General features: G+C 39.6%; 1 protein-coding gene across 3 annotated transcripts; it reads right to left on the minus strand.

The window, feature by feature from the left end:
• Positions 1-21400, minus strand: LOC139469666 (diacylglycerol lipase-beta-like). 3 transcript variants are annotated; one of them, XM_071251899.1, is made up of 14 exons: positions 21254-21400; positions 19321-19806; positions 18419-18509; positions 17453-17754; positions 15610-15780; positions 12173-12302; positions 11493-11576; positions 10987-11142; positions 10600-10730; positions 9448-9589; positions 8384-8539; positions 6635-6652; positions 4813-4913; positions 1-3830 (listed from the first exon to the last, which is right to left on the minus strand). In XM_071251899.1, exons 1-14 carry the CDS (start codon positions 21346-21348, stop codon positions 3641-3643), a joined length of 2253 nt encoding a protein of 750 aa, XP_071108000.1. In that variant the 5' UTR covers positions 21349-21400; the 3' UTR covers positions 1-3640. The 3 variants fall into 3 exon arrangements, with proteins under 3 accessions (XP_071108000.1, XP_071108002.1, XP_071108001.1); XM_071251901.1 differs by lacking the exon at positions 15610-15780; XM_071251900.1 differs by lacking the exon at positions 6635-6652.
• Positions 21401-21448: the final 48 nt, after the last annotated feature.

Genomic DNA, 21448 nt, shown 5'->3' on the forward strand with positions numbered 1-21448 from the left:
TGATGTTCAGGTGTCAACACAGAACATCAATGTGTTTCATCTATTTCCTTAAATTCATACATTCAGAATATCCTGATATTTAAAACTTGGGTGCAACAAGTCTATATGATTTTGCCACATTTCTTTCAAAGAATGACTGAATTTGTTATTTTGGCACAAATGACTTGAAACATCCCAAATTCCCAATAAATAATGTGAGAGGGAGATGACAGGTGATGGGCTGGGAGGATAACATTAACAAGCACTGTTGTAATTGTAGAACCATTTGCTGATATACCTACAAAGAAGAAGCTGTAGAAAGTGATAGACTAATACACATTACCATCAGGTATCAAATATATACTTCCATTAATAAATAAATGACCAATAGACCAATTCAAGGCACAGACATTCATATTTTGTTTCTCCTATATAATATCGTAGACAGCATCCTGCAGCACCCTCCGGGTTCTAATGGATGATGAGCACTGACATTGGTGGCACCAAGAAGTACTGGTAAACGTGAAGATGGTCTCTGTTCCACATACAGCTCTATTAACATCTGATAACTGGTAACTAATTAAATACAAGAATACAAACCTTGAAAAGTAATTAATATCTGCAAATATCTTGCAAACTCATTAATTTCTAACAAATATTGTGAATTTGATTCAGTTTACAACCGCTGACCAACAAGCATCTTACTTGACCTAATGTGCATCTATTTTGACACCTTATCGGTAACCAACCAGCAACATCAGTCTTGTGTATCATTGCTGAATATTTTCAGTGTATTCGATAATTGGAATGTATTGAAACACCCCAGGATGGCTGTGGCCAGGAACTAACTCAGAAGACAAACAAGGAAATTAGTCTAAGTACCAAAAACACTGAGTTTAGTCCCTTTGAAGTCCTTGAATGTCATACTGACATTTCTGTATGAAGCATGGGAAGATTGAGACGGATGTACTGTGGAGACTAATGTGACCAAATTGCTCAGTACAGACATTTGTGGCTTCCAATGTCTAGGTGACAGAATCAAGAATGAGACAAGAAGCATACAGTCCGTAACAAACAACAATCAAAACAAGGTTACACTTTGCATAGATAGAATTACAAAATACTGACAATTTTCTTCAAACTATTTCAAGGTGTATGTCACAGCCTATAACAAATCACTATCTACCATGAACACAATATATCACAAAAGTTGCATAAATTCTGACAATTGTCATCAAACATATGTCTGGAAAACAGAACAAAAAGAAGCCTGTGTTTTGGTGGTAAAATGTCTTAAAAAGGCCTCTGGCCCCTAGAATATGGAGAGGACATATCAATAATTTATTTGGGATTGTAAGCAATTATTTACCTCTTAATTTGTAACATATTCTTTAAAAAAAATAATTTTTTAGAGCAACTACTTAAGGTGCAGTGTCTTGACCAAACAATGAACAAAACATGTTTAACATATACAGCTCCTCGATGGCACCACTCTGACCGATTTAATCTGATGACACAAACTAGTTTACAATTTGTAAATACTTTGGCAGGAAATTACAAGCTACATATAAATGCAGATAAGTTATGATAATACTAATGGTGTATATTTTGGCATTAGGCCTTAATTACATTTACAAAACCCTGACTTCAAAGTCATGCAATGTCATATAAACATTCTATTATTGCATGTGAAACAGCACTATAACAGATAAACACCTCATCATACAAAAACAGCACTAAAATAAAAAAAGTATTGATTGTGTGAAATAGCACGAGCTTATCTTAGGTGGACAAGAATGTTTGGATGGGCAGTGAAGTGGAGACATGCATACATGAGTTCGTTAAGAATCAATGATTGTAAACACAAAGGGAAAACTAGAAAACTTTCGACTTTCAATAAACTTTCTAGAACTAAAGAATCATAGGAGTAAAACGTCTGGACACAATAACACCTTAAACTCGAACACTCACCAGTCATACAGAGCAAGTCACCATCAGGTATTAATCCACCAGTGCTGCAACACTTCATTTGAATACTATGTAGAGCTGGCTAAAACTAGAGTCTTGTCTAACTAGAAACCTCTTAAATATGTTAAACTTTAAAATGTGATAAAATTACTTTGGGTCATTTAGAATCTTAAAATGCCTTGAATTGCATTGCATTGTTTGACACCTTGTCACATCCTGAAGATCTTTTCATTACTGCAAGCTATTGGTATACAATTGATACAAAATGGATAGCTCCAACAGACCTAATGACTGAGAATAATGATAAACAATATGTTTGATAAGTACCTTTCCATTCCTCTTAATCTGAAATATAACCAAACTGGTAGCTGAAAGGCAGCATTAGAATTTTCAGATAATAATGCCCTGAAAAATAGCGCCTTCCATTAACTGCCTGACGAAGGAGGGCAGTTGAAAAGACTGAGGGCTTCTGTAAATGATAATGCCCTGAAAAATAGCCCTACTGTTATTATAGCTAAAATGGATAGAATTTGTTTTCAAATAAAATAAACAACAATATTGGTTTTGAAACATGTACTACAATCAACACATAATGAATATCACTGACCCACTTTTACAAATATGGAAACGTCATAGAACAAATCGAAAGACGTCAAAAGCTGCACTCCCTATGACGTCACCTAACAACTGGCGTGATAATGGCCTGTCATCAAGCAATATGAGGGCATTATCAAGTTACAGTGGCCCGCTCATTTCTGATAACATCCGGGTGGTTCAATTATAATTTTATCCTTTTTTGCTATAAGAGATATATAACTGGAGTTACCTTCCACAGCCAACTAATATATCTGGCAAAGACAGACATGCTAGACATCCCATCACAACAAAGTCAGGAAATCTGTATTGAGGGAGGGTATTAGAGAGCATTACTATTGCAACAACATAACATAACAGTGCCATGATACGGGTCTATGTATCGATACATATGATATTTGAGTTATGATACGATGTATATTGCAATTCTTCATGTTTTAAATGTCATGGCTAACATAAGGTTGTTGCTTTCAACCAATTTGTGTTAACTAATAGCTATCGGAATGAGCATTTTGATTTGTGACAGACAGTAAGATAACATTAGCCTGCATAGTTACCAGGCTTGGTTATAAATATTATTTCATAAATTCATTTTTTTAAATTGATACAGAAGCGAAACATGCATATATCAATGGGAAAGGGTATCTAAAACTATCTACCATGTATCAAATTGTCAGGTGTAAATTGTCAGCCTATACGTCGGTAAATCATGATGCCCTTGTATAGCACTAGTATTTCAGCTACTACAATACTATTGCAAAGGACACAATGCTCCCAAAGGCAGGCCCTAACAAACAGATATTATTTTCTAACAAAGTAAAGCCAACAAAACCATTTAAGTTTGTTTGTACAGACAGCGGTCTGTAAATAATCAAATCTGGACCAGAGCATCATGAGCATCGAGAGCCTGACCACCCAATCCTGTTAGTCGCCTCTTACGACAAGCATAGTCGCCTTTTATGGCAAGCATGGGTTGCTGAAGACCTATTGTCTTCACTGGTCAAAACCATTTAAGCATGCACATCTCTGTGTGAGTATATGGTTGGGGGGGGTTGTTATTGAGCAAGTACAACATTATGGCATCCAGTGGTGGGAGAGATCATGCCGTTGCATCAGAGGGTCGCGCCGGTTGCGCCTGGGGAACGTAGGTCCTGTCATGCAGCTGCTGCAGTGCATCCTGCACCACGTCAGGGAAGTGATCCAGCACCATGCTGGGGCTGATGAGGATTTCATTGAAGCTGTCAGGGCGAACCCATGAAGCGCAGTATTCTGGGGTCCCGCCACACAGTCTGGAAAATAGGGGAGATAACCAACATTAGAATACACAGTCTGGAAAATAGGGGAGATAACCAACATTAGAATACACAGTCTGGAAAATAGGGGAGATAACCAACATTAGAATACACAGTCTGGAAAGTAGGGGAGATAACCAACATTAGAATACACAGTCTGGAAAGTAGGGGAGGTAACCAACATTAGAATACACAGTCTGGAAAGTAGGGGAGGTAACCAACATTAGAATACACAGTCTGGAAAGTAGGGGAGATAACCAACATTAGAATACACAGTCTGGAAAGTAGGGGAGGTAACCAACATTAGATTACACAGTCTGGGATGTAGGGGAGATAACAAACATTAGAATACAGTCTGGGATGTAGGGGAGATAACCAGCATCAGAATACACAGTTTGGGATGTAGGGGAGACAACCAACATTAGAATACACAGTCTGGGATGTAGGGGAGATAACCAGCATCAGAAAACACAGTTTGGGATGTAGGGGAGACAACCAACATTAGAATACACAGTCTGGGATGTAGGGGAGATAACCAGCATCAGAATACACAGTCTGGGATTTAGCATGATTTAGGGGAGATAACCAGCATCAGAATACACAGTCTGGGATGTAGGGGAGACAACAAACATTAGAATACACAGTCTGGGATGTAGGGGAGATAACCAGCATCAGAATACACAGTCTGGGATGTAGGGGAGACAACAAACATGAGTGAGTGAGTGAGGGAGTATGGTTTTACACCGCTTTTAGCAATATTTCAGCAATATCACGGCGAGGGACACCAAAAATGGGTTTCACACATTGTACCCATATGGGGTATAGAACCCAGGCAGGCCTTCAGTGTGATGAGCAAGCGCTTTAACCACTAGGCTACCCGAACCACATAACCGACATGATCATACACTGATTATATTATTATATACCCAGGTATCTGAGACTAGAACCAAGGTAGCGGTGATCAATGGCAGCCACATACCCTCCTTCCTCTGCCTCCTCGATGTGCAAGATCTGCCCTGGGGGAGTCATCAACCATTCAGTCTCTGTGCTGCTCTGGATCACTGCTTCTCGTAATGCTTGCTGACAGGAGACAAAGTTTGTCAACGATAAATACATCACAATAGATTATTACCATTGCCAATAAGGTTTTGCGAAGCACTCCAAATATACCATCATCTTATAGGATCAAGTAAGCAGGTGGGTTTATTTATCTAATTGAAACTTTAAGTCTTTTTCTTTGATAAATATTAAGAGACACTTACTTGAATTATTTCTCACAAAGACAGTTTTAAATTATTAAACAACATGCAGGAAGTGATTATGATGGGTAAAGACTGGTTGCAGGTGTGGTAAGCAACATAGTGTAAGATTGTTACAATGTATGAACAAAATCACACCGAATCAAGCAAGTATGAAAATATATAAAATGAATTTCTGTATTTTATCTCTGTCACAATCACTGATGTAATTTTGGTATTTATTTTAAAGACCATTCCATGTTACACATGAAATAAAATTAAAATTAATAAAAATGCCACATAAAATAGAGAGAAATCAATGAGATAAATACAACATGCAACCTCTGCTTACAAACTGAACATGCAGCAGGCAAAAACAGAACACCTTCAACCACAATGATTTTATAATCAGTCAGTCCATGAAACAACATTGTCCCTTTACCCTAAGAGGAGTTAAGTATGTGGCAGTATTGATATATGAATGTCAGAGTCTAAGTGTACAGTGTTATCATATCTGAGGAAGATTGGGATACGATGACATATGACAACATGTAACAACATACACAGTCGGGATGTCATGACTCACTAATGCATTGGTGCATCGATAATCTTTTAATAATAATACAATGTGATACACACTTACCTGAACCGACTCCTATTTTCACACATTTATCTGAACTACATGTATTATACCATCATGATTACTTGGTATTCTGAACGTCAAAGTGATCACTGCCTCTGTTCTAGTCTCTTTCTAACTCGTGTTCACACTCCAGTTTTATGTAATGCATTTATTGAAAAATGAGACGTTTGTATTTTCAAATATGGTACAAGATATTCAGGAAGATTCAAGCCCTGTTAATAGTGTTTATGGCCTATAAAATACAAACATTAACACAAAACTGCCTCAAATTCCTGTGATCGCCTCAGGAGATCAGTGACTCATCACACGGTGATATTACACAGAAATCCTACCAAGACATGTCCCAGTGGTGCAATTACAACCAGCATGCGCACAACATCCTACAGGCTCAAGATGACAAACAAAGCTTTTCTTAACAGTAAATGTTTAAAACAAAATTTGAAAAGCTGATATAAGTAGAAATAATTTTCATGAATAAAACCTCTCTGTGAAGGGACTGTTCATTTTCTAGAGGGGGTGATGGGTGAGATTACCCTTAGGACTGTATCATATTCTGCTGACACTCTATTTTATGTAACCCCAACAACTCCCCCAAAACATGTAACATTTATCAATGACCACCCTCTCTATATTAAATGAACAGTCCCTAAATAATGTTTAAATCTGTAACTATTTTATTTGAAAACATAGATCGGTGTCATTTAGTTGTGAAAATTTTGGTGACCCCAAGTCTTCCGCTGTGTCATTTTTCCATGATCCCCTTTCATCTCACCGTCCCCCCTCCACCATAACAATTGACCAGTCCCTTTATAACATTAAGTGGTAGGTTCCGTACCAAGGTGAGTTTGACTGGAAGAGGGTTTAGCTGTGTCAGGACCCAAGTCTAGACTACACACAGACAAAATAGTGCTTCACATTACCTTCAGTTTCTTCCGATGCTGAATCAATTGAAAAATATTGGTAAATATTGATAATATCTTTGAGCTAAGAACAAGCACCTACCACAACGGAAACACCCCCGCCTAAAGCCATTACATATCTGCTTTGACACTATGAACATTCTGATGCCAGGACAGCAATCTGTCAGGACTCTTTGACACAGAAACGGGACTCTCACAAATTTCATAAATAACAAGCTGTACATGAACTGTTTAAATTCCTTCATTATTCTTATCCCTTACATGACATTAATGGCATGATTATGAGCATAAGCATAATTGATAGCTAAAATGGTAGAATTATCACTAAACCGCCCACATGTTATCAGAAACTTGATAATGCCCTCATATTGCTTGACGACGGGCCATTATCACGCCCGTTGTTAGGTGACGTCATAGGATAAGGATAGGTGACGTCACATTCAATAATGACGTCATCTAGCTTGTTCTATGACGTTACCATATTTGTAAAAGTGGGTCAATGACATTTGTGTTGATTGCAGTAAATGTTTCAAAACCAATATTGTTGTTTCTTTTTATTTGATAACAAATTCCTTCCATTTTAGCTATTATAACGGTAACGCTATTTTTCAGGGCATTACCATTTGCAGGAGCCCTCGGTCTTTTCAACTGCCCTCCTCCGTCGGGCGGTTAATGGAAGACCTCGGACTTCTGCAAATGATAATGCCCTGAAAAATAGTGTTACCCTTATAGTAAAGCATACCCACAGGCCCATGAATCAGGATAGGGATATTACTGAAAAACTGAACCAATATATATAAACAGACAAGGTACGTCACTCGCCATCTTGGCCGAAGTTGAAATCCGCTGTATCGTTTAAACTAAATGGAAATGTATGCATGCCATGTTTACAATACCTCCCAACCTCCCTCCACATACGCCCTGCACGCCACAAACCTTCATTTTCCGCTATTTATTACCTATATCTGGTGATTTCATAGAAATATTGGCTCAGTCGCGGTTGTCGGTCACAGAAGTAAACAAAAATCTCCGCGCTCAATGGCGTCGAGTGCTGTGATTGGTCCGCACTCCAACCATAACAAACACACATGGTGATATTTACCAATCAGAGCTCTCGAAGCCATGGAGCGCGGAGATTTTTGTGATATCACTATCCTGCTTCAGGGGCCTGTGAGCATACCAGCAAGCAAAATTCAAAAGCAGAAAGTTTGGTACAAGTCCATTCGTACTGTGTAATTGTTCAACACATACATGGGGAAATCCATGCTTAGTCTTTAGCTGCACATACACAAACAGTAATGCATAACATGCATGATAACACACTTCACATAGAACCTAACAACAACAGGAAACACTTTACACCTGTCTTAAACCAGTACATATCATGGATCCAATCACTATCACTATCAGATTTGTACCACACCTACCTTATCTTGAGGAAACATAAGTTCACCATTGTATGTATCAGTATACAGAGGAGACGTGGTAGCCTGGGTTCCATTCCACAAAGCGATCTTAGCACTAAGATGATCCAACTCCCATTTTTTAACATAGGCTTACGACAGTCGTAGCGCTATGATCGCTTTGTGGAATTGGGCCCTGGGCTGTCTTAGTACTACTACAGACTAAACCTGTTGAAGTATGGGAGTTACAATCATCCTAACACCAAAGTCGCCTCGTTGAACAAGACCCTGGTCCTGACTGAACTATGTTCAGGCCTGATCATGAAGGCCTGATCCTCAGACTCACCTGGGGTGCCGCATCCTCCGCTGCGTTGATGGAGTAGCGAGCCCCAGACCCGCTGTCCAGCAGGGGCTCCTCCCTCCCCGCCGTCTCCGCATCACCCTCAGGGCTGGTGAAACATCCACATGCAATCCGCAAACATCCCTTGGCCAGGATCCGGTGCTGACACATGGCAAATTACAACAGAATTGCAGTGACTACTGACTAGTGTTCCAACTAACAGATTTCATTGATGAGTGAATACTTTCAGTTTCGAACTAAGGGATCAATTATGAACTCTGGGATCAAAGTATTTCTAATACTTTTATGGATATCAAAAATGGAGTATAACATGTGCAAAGCACAAGAGTTTCATTACAGACATGTTAAGAGGTCTGTTGCTGTTTCAGTGTATCCCAGCAGGCGTTTGAGTTGCAAGGTAATCAAAATACCATTTAAGAAAGAAAATTTGTGGACGTCAACTTCTTTATTATGAGGAACACAACATTGTGGGGTATATACTTACGCCTTCATCATTCACCTACCAGGAAACGTTGTGTTCCTTATAATAAAGAAGTTATCCACAAATTCTCTTCCTTATGTGTATCACTTCTAAATGCCTCAAAAATAACTTTCAGAGTTTAGCTATTACATCTATTGTTATTTACATAAAAGACACTGAGAAAGAATGCTCTAATCAGGATTTTTCTATTCTCTTTCATGATTGATTAGTAATCGGTCCTTGATAAATCTTGAATTCTACCCAATACCCAACTGGTTCTGTCAAAACACCTGTCATAACAGTGACCAATTATATCACAACATCTTGTACTGTTTGTTTGTTGTTTAACACCACATTCCGCAATATTCCAGCAATATGACGATGGCCTGTAAATAATCAAGTCTCAACCAGACAATCCAGTGGTAGAAAGTGCGAGCAACATTCCAAGCCCTCAGGGTACGAGAACACACTATCAATCCACATCAGCTAGCCTTATAACCCGATCCCATTAATCGGCTCTTAGGACAAGTTTGGGTTAGTGAAGACCGATTCTAACCTGGAATCCCCCTGGGGGTAATCTTGTACTGACCTTGGGGAGTTTGCATTCATCCAGGGCCTGCATGATCTTCGTCTTGAGGTCATTCATGGTGGGCAATCCCAGCCGGGGCACCAGGTCCTTGCCAACCACCACCGAGCACACGTAGCTCTGGACGTGGGCACTTACTGATGGGCTGGCAGGAAGAAACATCACTGGCATCATTCTCCTCCAACATTTATAAAATTATACTGTTGATGTCTCCAGCTGTGGAGACACATCATAAGTCTCCAGTACCCATGGACGTCATGAAAGTTGTTTTACTAGGCACATGTATGAGCAGTCATGGCTACTTGTATACAATCAACACATCATGCAGAAAACATTGCTTACACTGAAATACATTAAGACACTGTAATACCTTGAACTGTAAACCAACATTCAATCACTCTTAAAATAGTACTTGTCTGTTACATGAGAGTCCAATGACTGAGTTCATGATTGCTGTTCTACACAGTTGTGAGTTGTCATAATGAACTAGAAAAAAAGATTTAATATTTTCATGGTTTTTTTACCTTTGTCTAAACTAATGCCAAACACAATGTCTAATGTTATTTATTTGATTGTTTATTTGTTGTTTAATGCCGCACTCAGCAACATTCCAGCTATAAGACGGCGGTCTGTAAATAATCGAGTCTGGACCAGACAATCCAGTGACTGACATCATGAGCATCGATCCACACAATCTGGATACGATGACATCCATCAACTGAGTCAGCGAGCCTGACCACCTGATCCCGTTAGTCGCCTCTTATGGCAAGCATGGGTTGCTGAAGACGTATTCTACCCCAGATCTTCACTGGTCTCTAATGTTAAAGGTCCGTATGAGAGATGTGAGAATCGGCCATAAAAGTCAGTGACATACTAACCTATACTTTCTTTAATATTACAGTGAGACTGGAACTTTCAAAACACTGATAAAAGTATTTAATACATTTCATGTAGAATGTTTTTGAGCTTGTGCGTCCCTTGGGATTGGTTGGTTGGTTGGTTGGTTGGTTGATTGATTGATTTGGCAACCTCACTATGACATTTATGATGCTATGTTTCAGGATTATGAATGATTACACCTCCTAGATAACATGCATATGTATCTATAAATCAAATACATAACACAAATCTCCTGCTAGATCATCCTTCACGAACCTCATGAGTCCCCCTGGTGGTGAGTAGGCGAAGCAGATGAGGTCTCCATGCCGGGGTTTCAGCAGGATGGACAAGATGGCCGCCACTCCTGCTCCCAGACTGTGCCCTACAACGACCAGCCTGCTGCACCCCTGGCGAGGGAGAAGAGCAAATCATGTCACCATGTCTGACATAGTCAACTGGGCCCTGGAGTTCATTGAATACTACAAGTTCTACATGTCAACATGACCATCATGTAACAAATGTTATATCTGGGATAACACTTTCTTAGTAAAGTACAGATTCTTGTACTTTTGGGGTTGAGTGCCGTCTATTTTATTCACGACTGTAACTGCTTCCTACTTGTGAAATATCTCCAACATATTCGTAACGACACTGTCAACGTACCGGCAGCAAGTCGAAGGCCTTGGTCAGTAGCTGTAGGGTGTCGAGCCTGTCCTTGATGTAGTTAGCACAGTCCAGCATGGCTCCGTGGACATACGCGTTCTCCACACCTTCAATGTCTATTGGCATACCCTCTGCTGACAGGTCCACAAGAGCATCCTGGGATATACATAAACATCTATTTCATCTTTTTCTGTGATCCTAGAGATGTCAAGTTAGTGTCACTATATTCAAGGGCAACAAGGAATACTCAGAGCAAAGTACAGTAAACTATGGTTATAACGAACTCAAATGAACCAATAATTTTAGTTCGTCATAGGCATATATATACAACATATATACAGCAAATGGCAGGGGCCAAAAATTAAGTTCGTAATATCCGTCAGTTCATTATAAACGTATTTTACTGTATTGCACAAAGCAAGTACTTTGTACTGAATGCACTTCTGACAAATTCCATGACAAGTATTGCTCCACATTTTCAAGCGATCTGACAACAGTGAACGAACCTCCAGTGAGAGAGTGCCTCTTATGCTGATAACTACACTCTTGTGTTCTCGATCTACTGCCACGTAGAAGGGGATCTCCTTGAACTGAAAATACAAGGAAGCTCCATATATTCCAAATGTCAAAAGCCAATGTCACGAATCATCAAAATATAATAGTTATTGCAGCAACCACTTTCTGGCATTTCACGGTGACGAGCTCTACAGGGCCTGCGACCACCTTCTGGATGAAATCTACAAGGCCTGCGACCACCTTCTGGCCAGACACTAATGAGCTGTACATAGTCTGCGTACTCCTGGGAGCCATGGTGATAAGCTCTACAAGGCCAACTTCTGGATAAAATCTATAAGGCCTGCGACCACCTTCTGGATAAAATCTATAAGGCCTGCGACCACCTTCTGGATAAAATCTATAAGGCCTGCAACCACCTTCTGGGTAAAATCTATAAGGCCTGCGACCACCTTCTGGGTAAAATCTATAAGGCCTGTGACCACCTTCTGGATAAAATCTATAAGGCCTGCGACCACCTTCTGGCCAGACACTAATGAGCTGTACATGGTCTGCGTACTCCTGGTAGCCACGGTGAGGAGCCCTAGAAGGCCTGTGATTACCATCTGGCAGCTCACCATGATGAGCTCAAGAAGGCCCATGACCACTTTCTGGCAGGTGACTGTCCGCTCACCTTGTTGTGGAAGCTGACATAGACGAGATCCTGGTCACTGATTCCTGTCACCTTCTTTATGGCAGCTGTGTGGCACTCACAGGCATTGTCGAAACTTACATTCTCACTGGACCGCATACACGCACAACACCTGGGAAAAACAGAAGCAGCATGTATAATGTGTATCTTCCTTGCAGTCAGAAAGTGATACACAGAGACAAAAGAAATAAGACATCTGCTGAAACGCAACTAAAGTGAGTGAGTGAGCTTGGATTAATGCAGTATTCCAGTCACATCACACTGTGTCATGCCTCATGTTGGAGGAAAGCCCAAAGTAATGCATGTCCCAGATTAAGAGGGAAGTCAGCCCTAAAAGTGACAGTCATCATAGGGTGTGTGAGTGAGCTGGGGTTAACACTGCTGGGGTTAACAGTATTCCAGGCATATCAGGGAGAATCTGCTTAATGTGGGAGAAAATGTGGGGTGTGGGTGTCAGAGTGAGTGAGTGAGTGAGTGAGTGAGTGAGTGAGTGAGTGAGTGAGTGAGTGAGTGAGTGAGTGAGTGAGTGAGTGTGAGTGAGTGAGTGAGTGAGTGAGTGAGTGAGTGAGTGAGTGAGTGAGTATGGTTTTACGCAGATTTTAGCAATATTCCAGCATTATCATGGCAGGGAACGCCAGAAATGGGCTTCATGCATTCTGTCCATGTGGGGATTTGAACCCGGGACTCCAGTGTAATGAGCGAACACTTTAACCACTAGGCTACCCCACCGCCCTGTAGGTGTCAGACGTGTATCACTTTGGTGAAACTAACGAGCATGGGTATGGTGCTGAAAAACCCAGACACATAATCGGGGCAAACCCGTGATTATTGGTTTGCCCAAGGGATGCAATTCTGCACATCTAACCCGCACCCTTCATTCATCGTAGATGATAACCATCTTGGTGGAATCCTTGTGGTACTCACATGCTTGTGGTAGCCATACTAGGCTCATATATTACTCAGCCAAACACGTGACCTCAATATTAACCATTCCTGATAAATTCCAAAGGACAATAGAGAAATAAGACATTGACATATAAAAGCTATTTCAAAAGTTTGATTGAATTTGATCAATATACCTAAAGCCATTTAAAATTTAGCGAATCAGAAAAAAACAGATTTAATAATTCGTAAACAGTGAATACCCAGGAGATAACCAAACAACAGAATACCAACATACTAAAGTTGGACACATTTCATCCAGTTTGATTGTATTTAAAGGATAAAAATGACAAAACAACATCTTAAATTGATAGTGATGTTAAAATTTCATAACTCAGGAAACAGAGATTCTGACGCACTACAGCCATCTATAAACTTCTACCGACGTTCATCAACTGATGAAAACAGAGTGTTTTTGTGACACACAAAGAACAGCATGAAATAGTTGGGATGAAACGCCAAAAACTACAAACTGAATGATCAAATTGATAGTAAAGATATGTATTCTGTATAAGAGAAAATAAAGAAAATAAAGAAATAATGTGATAAATGGTTGTAGACGAGGCTGTGTTAGTGAACAAGGTCAGGGTCTGGTGCTACGTGTACTCCAGTGTAGAGAGGCCAGTAGAGGTGTAACACCAACAGAAGCAGCCACAAGTACCTACTACAACGTAACAAGGTGTAGAGAGGCCAGTAGAGGTGCAACACCAACAGAAGCAGCCACAAGTACCTACTACAACGTAACAAGGTGTAGAGAGGCCAGTAGAGGTGTAACACCAACAGAAGCAGCCACAAGTACCTACTACAACGTAACAAGGTGTAGAGAGGCCAGTAGAGGTGTAACACCAACAGAAGCAGCCACAAGTACCTACTACAACGTAATATGTATAGGAGGCACATGTCGTTAATCAGCAAACAGAAATAATAAAGACTAGCTACTGTTTAGCTGTAGAGTTGGGCGGGAAGTGAACGCTTGTCAGAAACTAAGTCCCAATTGTTCCCATGGAAACACAACAATAAGTTAAACTTGAAAAAATTAGAAAAGGCGAAAGTTGAGCATGTGGTAATTGCACATGTAGAGTTTCATGCAAAAATATTCACTAGTTTGAGAGTTATGGCTCAGAAACGACGCCTAGAATTGTTTGAGATTAAGTCCAAATTGTTTAAATGGAAAAAAAAATAATTCATAATGTCAAAATAGTTAGTCGCCAGTTAATGCAATGCATATGACAAGTTTAGTTGAAATACATTGAGCGTTTTCAAGTTATGGCTCGGAATAGGATGGGAACACCCATGCCAACACTAAAGCTAGCAGTGTTAGGGTCAATAGCAAAGGTGGATGCCGAGCCAAAAAACAATATGCCTCCCCTCCCTTTGGCGGGAAAAAACCATAAGAACACTACAAAAAACACCAAACCAGAAAAGAGGTGACATATTGTCATGAGGTTAAAATGGTAAACAGAATATGTGAACATACTACAGTTGCTATTCCTCCTCAACATCCTCGGGGTAGGTTTACATCCATCACGTTAAATACAGCATCAAACAAGACAACTCACCATATTACTTCAGCCATCATTCTATTTGTTGTAACTCTAAAAACCAAAATTCATTACACACAACTGAGGTTTTAGAACTGGCTAGAACAAATATGGGTGTCTTAAGGCTAAGCTTAACATTACAATGAGAAAATACCTCTGACTTCAAGAAATAAAACTTTACAAAAGTCCAAATTTGGAAAAATATAATGATTTTTTTTCTGTATTTGCCTGCCAAGGGCACTGAGTTTGAATCATAGATAAGCCCCTGTGTTATATCTGAAACTGAGCATCCTAAGACAGACCTCCACTCCATTGTGTGACTTTGTCATCATGACCCAAAGATCAAACACAACAGGACAGGGTCCCCAAATACATGTATTAGTGTTATGGTCAATAGCAAAGGTGGATGCCATAAATTTAAAAATTGGTTCTCTAATCTTTCCCTAAACTATCATGCAGACCTTACTGGTCAGAAGTGAGGAGAAAGTAAAAAAAATATTAATTGTGTTTTATTTCTAATACATTACACTTCCTCGAAAGGTTTCAAGTAATTATCTTGGCATAAGTAAACATCTCACGTATCACAACTTCAGAATTGTCCGAAATTGAGCATTTAGAATATTTAGAGTTTGGATCTTTTGTATTCTTGTGAACCCATTTTTCATGAACATATTTAAGACCAGGTGTTTTAACAAGGGAGGTAATTTGAAAGCTAGTGTCACCTGCCAATGGGGACAATATAATCCCTCAAAACATAACATGTGGCAAAATGGTTAATCAGACGAACAATGAATTTGTTGCTGTTTTCTTACTTCTGGTCTTTTGATCAAGTTTGGTACGTGGGGAACAAGGCATAACCAGGTCTCTCAAAACATTCCTGTAGATATAAACCTACCCAGGATTTGAGGATGCAACCTAATCTAGCCTACAACTCACTGAAATGATTGAAGTCGGGTATCATCTTCATTGTCATCTAACACCTCGTACCATCGACCATGTTTATAAATATTGGGATTCCCAGTGTGCAATGGGGAATAAGACTTTTTCTGAAATCGATTCATAAACGATCTCAGGAAACGAGGCATTTTTATATGACTAGAAGTTGGTCTGAAAGACAAATAAACAAAAACATTCATTTTAATGTGCATGACAGTAAATGGAGTGAGTGAGTCGTTTTACATCACTTTCAGCAATATTCCAGCAATATCCTGACAGGAGACACCAGAAATAGGCTTCACACATTGAACCTGAGGAATCGAACCCGGGTCTTTGGCATGACAAGCAAATGCTTTAACCACAAGGTTACCCTACTGCCGCCACAAAAAAAGGGACGTTTAATAGAGCACAACAAATAACAATACTAAATCAAAGTTTCTAATAAATTTAAGTTTACAAAATGTATTAAACTAGAAACAATTTTAAACCGCCATATGACAAGTGTCCAATGACATTGGGATAAGTCGAATAATGATAACAACACGGTAATCAACAGACATGACTCCCGACAGTCAAAACTCTAACACAATCAGTGTAACCAAGGGAAGTAAGCAGCATGCAGCAATCCCATCACCAGGTGTCTGCACAGAACATTAATACTGATAGCGGATTGATATAAAATACACTTTTATATACTACTCAAAAGAAGTTAAGGATCACCTGATTCTTTCATATTACTATAGTTAATCTCTCATGTCATGACAGATTAACTTTACCATTATGAAAGAATCGGGTGATCCTTAACTTCTTTTGTGTAGTATACTTGTTTTGTTATTTAAGCATGAAAGGCAACTAAAATCTCACATAAATACAGAACATGTGGATTTTGCTGGTCAGATCATACCAGTTGCTTATGCATCCAAGGAGTACTTAGGTAATAATGTAGTGCTTTTAGCATGCTTTAGAGTGTTTTGTTTGTTTGTTGTTTAAAGCCGCACTCAGAAATATACACGCTATATAATGGCGGTCTGAAAAATAATCAAGTCTGGACCAGACAATCAAGTGATTGACATCATGAGCAATTGAGATACGATGACATGCATCAACCAAGTTATCGAGCCTGACCACCCAATCTCGTTAGTCGCCTCTTACGACAAGCATAGTCGCCATTTACGGCAAACATAGGTTGCTGAAGACCTATATTTTTTATGATTTGGATTTGGCACATATTAAATATGCCTCATAGGCAATTTTGATTGCACACTCCCTAGGGAGCTGAGAAAGATAACCCCATTGACCCCGGTAATAATGGTGTCAGCACTTTGAATATGCTTTAACTGATATAGTGCATTACAAATACCCAGTTATTTTTATTTTAACATAGTGAAATCCTGGTTATCTGGATTATAGTGTTTCCAGAGAAATTGTCCATGTCCACAACTTTCCTGAAACATGAATTATGGGTACAGAGTACTGATTGTTTGCACTAGACAACTTGCAGCGGACATGACACTGATGCCTGGGTAACCATCATCCGGCCGGGACTGCCCGCCTCATACCTCCTCCCTGACAGACTTGAGTGAGTGAGTGAGTGAGTATGTTTTTACGCCGCTTTTAGCAATATTCCAGCAGTATCGTAGCGGGGGACACCAGAAATGGGCTTCACACATTGAACCTGAGGAATAGAACCCGGGTCTTTGGCGTGATGAGCGAATGCTTTAACCAACAGGCTACCCGACCGCCCGACAGGTTTGAGCTCTGTCCTTGGTATGCACACAGACCTTTCTGGACTAAAGCTACAGCATCCTACTCAGGAAACTCTTAAAACACATCAACTACTCACTTGCACTTGGTGGCCAGCTTGCAGAGTCCCGTGAGCAGATTGGTGTACAAATAGAAAGGCCAGCCATAGCTCCCAAGGGCATAGCGCATGAAGTGAGACATCATCTTGACTGTCATCCAGCTTTCTGGCACGGGACAATTTGCAGATGACATGACACTAATGGCCGGCCGAGGTCCGTCTGGCCGGGACTGCCCAGCTGTCCCCTCCACCCTGACGGACATGAGTTCCCGCCCCCGACACATCTGCTGGTGCTGGATCAGGATGAGGCCTGCCGCTATGTCGGTCGGAACCAGGTCCACGTCCTGCACAGAGAAAATATCTGGTCTGATTTACCTATATTATTACCTACATTGTTCTGTTAACAGCTCTCTCAGAACCCCAGCTCTTTATTAAATTCAAGAAATATTGGAAACTGTGTACAATGTACATGATGTGTAAACACAATGAAAGAAGCAACAGTGTTTAAAAGATGTTTCAAGTTCAGGATGATCATAGAGATATTTTTTTCATTTATGATAAATAAGATCATAATATTGGTAAATATCATGATATCCTTTCTGTTATCTTGATGAATAATAATCAATATTAATAATGAAACTGAATGGACATTCAATGCCCTCACTATTCCCTCTCCAACTGTTTTCGACTTGTAATTTTCAGCTTCACTGATCTTTTGACAAGACCCTTAATATTTTGATGTTAAAACAAACAAAATCACCTAAAAGTGTAAAGTTCTGTCCACAATGTGGATGATTCATATCAACATAAATATTGAATTTATTTCAAAATATTCAAAACATAAAGCTTAACTAGTGTTAATGTCTTCTGACACACTGACGCATGACTAAATGTCCAAGCATATATATGGAAGTTGCATCACATCCTCACATGTCTTTTTACATGCTTTATGAGAGAATGTTTTATTTTGAACAAGTCTGAACATCTGAAATTTTTAACTAATTTTACCTGGAAGAAATCTGCCACCAGTTTGGAGACATCGGTAAAAGCATCTCGGTTGTCCTGCTTAAAGGCCACACAACAGCACAACAGGCGACATCTAAAAACAATATACATGTCATGATTGGATTTAATGTTTTGTTTGTTTAACGCCGCACTCAGCAATATTCCAGCTATATGACGGCGGTCTGTATATAATCGAATCTGGACTAGACAATCCAGTGATTGACATCATGAGCATCGATCAACGCAATTGTGATTCGATGACATGCATCAACCATGTCAACGAAACCTGACCACCCGATTCCGTTAGTCGCCTCTTACGACAAGCATGGGTTGCTGAAGACCTATTCTACCCAGGATTTTCCCTGGGTCAACTGGCTATGGGATTTTACAAAATGGTTACTGGCCAATCAGTTAACTTGATTTATTTCCAACTCTATGAGTTATGATGTTTCTCACTTTTACTATTACGGTTTTCGACGTAATAAGCGCCCAGGGCGCTCTCAAAATTTGAAATAGGGGGCTCTTATTAGAACATCATTTTGGTGGAAAAAAACAGAGTAGAAACATAAATTTTGTGGTTTATGCTGACAGCCTGAAATGTTTATGTACGACAGATATATTTTTCCAGAATTTAATTGCCCATAATTAAGGGTGCATATAACACATGAGTATGTATTATGTGCGAATAAATAAGTCTTGTGTACATTGATCAATTGGAAGAGGTGCTTATTGGGATTGTTCACTAGCCAATTTATTAGCAAATATTGCCGTGGGCACTTATTAGAGTGGGGCGCTTATTACGTCGAATACGGTACACCACACAGTGGCTGAATGTATTCTAAGGTGATGGGGGAACATAGTGTTCCTGTAAGATTAGGACAACAAAGCAGTGATCATGGTGATACCTCATTTCCCACACTTTGCTGGCTGTATCTACAGAATCTGACAGCCGCATCTCTGATCCATGGGTCATCCTCCGTGCAATCCTGTTCTTCTGTTTCTGTGTTCCAACAGGATCAAATACCAGGAGGATTCCAACCAGCATGAAGAAGCCGGCGACCCAGGCAAACAGCACTGCCCCTTTCACGGTCCACACCACTGCTGAGTCACACTCATAGGATTTGCCAAATGCCCAATACGTGCCCAGCACCACCCAGACTGTTTCGGGTACCAGGAGTCCCAACTTGAAGTACAGCATGATGGGAATACCACGACGAGGCTTTACATTGGTGATTGTTCCCTTCATGCTTGTGTGAATTATAATTATGTTCATGACGGAACTGGTTACTAGGATAGTTATTACCCCAATGAAGTAGATGCGGAGTAGATGTCCACTGCTGCAGTCAAAAGCATCTTTGTTCACATGGAAGACCACAGATATTGCAATCAACCTGAAAAGCAGATAACTTATAAAATACAAATTTTAATAATCCAAATTTCTATGTGTTTATCAAGTAGAATAAAATAATTAAGTGGCAGACTAGCAGTGAATGTCCTATAGCCTAATCCATTGATGAAATAAATATTATCAATGCAGAGTGATGTTAAACTGCTAGTGTCACTTTGAAGATAGAGGGTCTCCATTCAACAACATCGCCATTCTGCTGAAACAAGGATCACTTGTGATGTTTCTTCAGCATATTCTGAACACTGTGATTTATTATCCAGTTCTGACTCCCACAGGAGATATCGCTTGTCAGAGATCAAATAATCGTCTTGGAGGTCTTGCTTTCCTTATCACCCACTGATTGACATGAGAATTTTATGTGAGGTTTAATGTCAGAATCTCCTTTGAGGAACACCCAGGGAACTATATAAAGAACTGCTGTACAAACTGTTGTGTAATCACCGTATCATTTCTGTTTCAGTATTTTATGGAAAATATAGATATGTATTACACATGTTGTCTGTACTGAAAATGTTTTTTCTTTAGAGGACCACATGTCAAAAACACAGGGGCTTGGTATTTTCTTGGAAAAGTAAAAGAAAAGTAGATGTCAAATTTTAAGTAATACAGAGACCCTAACCTTGACAGGATTTAATTCTCTTTTGATCCAGAGTAAAATAGATAACAAGTATGTACTAAAGGAGGCCATGTTGTGGTAATAAAATATATTCAAAATTTCGTTGTGTTCATTGTAATTCCTGCAATCTGATAAGCTGAATTGGTTACATGTTATTGCATTCATTTCCCAATGAATGTAAAAAATTAAGCCACGCCCACTGAAGCAAACTACTTTCATCATCATGTTATGTCAGGTAATCCCATATTATCCCATATTACAGTGCAGGGAATTCCCTTTCTGCTATTATATCACATATATGTATTATCATGCACAGGACTTTTTATGGAAATTCATCGCTGTGCGGATCAGTGTAGTTTGCACATGTTTTTTTCAATTCTTATTTCAAAGAACCGAACAAAATACAGTCAATCCTGAAATAATTTACCAAAAGCCAGTAGGACTGACTGATGAACAGGCCCCATTAGTGAACTACAGGATAAGTTTATCTTCTTGGGGCAAAACAAAAGTGAAAGGATGTTCAAATACACAAAACAGAAACATCTACCAACATCTGTGACAGGGGAAGTTAACTGTTAATTTGAGTAGCTTGTGCACAAGTTCGCTAACATATAGATACACTTCATTGTGTATGGGTAAAACAATTTGTGAACTGGTTTGCCAACTTGTATAGGGTCATTCAATTTATTATGAACATGTCTGTCAAAAGCTGTAAACCAATTCATTTTGTGACCGAGATGACTAATAATGGTGAATTACTGGTAGACATAGATAAGCCAAAGCGAAACAAATAAACATGTCATTACGCATTTACCAGGCAAATCTGAAACAGTTTTCTATTATGATGGGGAAGACAAGGTCATCACTGCCTATACCCCATCGCCTGTTGAAGGCTACGAGGCCAGGCATGGTTGAAAGTTTGACGATTTGCTTAGCCTTGTAGTCGGCAGAGTTTTCTCAAAACAGTAGCCATCTTGAAGGTAACAACGAGACATAGTACATTATAACA

The sequence above is a fragment of the Haliotis cracherodii genome, unplaced genomic scaffold, assembly GCF_022045235.1.
Source record: "Haliotis cracherodii isolate W230 unplaced genomic scaffold, xgHalCrac1.p SCAF_2, whole genome shotgun sequence".
NCBI lineage: Eukaryota > Metazoa > Mollusca > Gastropoda > Lepetellida > Haliotidae > Haliotis > Haliotis cracherodii.

Excerpts from the sequence above, each read along its gene's own strand:
- LOC139469666 (XM_071251899.1), bottom strand. The coding sequence starts at position 21,348 with ATGCCTGGCCTCGTAGCCTTCAACAGGCGATGGGGTATAGGCAGTGAT. Across the intron at positions 17,755-18,418 it reads TGGTGGCAGATTTCTTCCAG|GACGTGGACCTGGTTCCGAC; the intron begins GTAAAATTAGTT and ends TTCTCTGTGCAG. Across the intron at positions 15,781-17,452 it reads AAGCTGGCCACCAAGTGCAA|ACCAACTTCTAGTCATATAA; the intron begins GTGAGTAGTTGA and ends TTTGTCTTTCAG.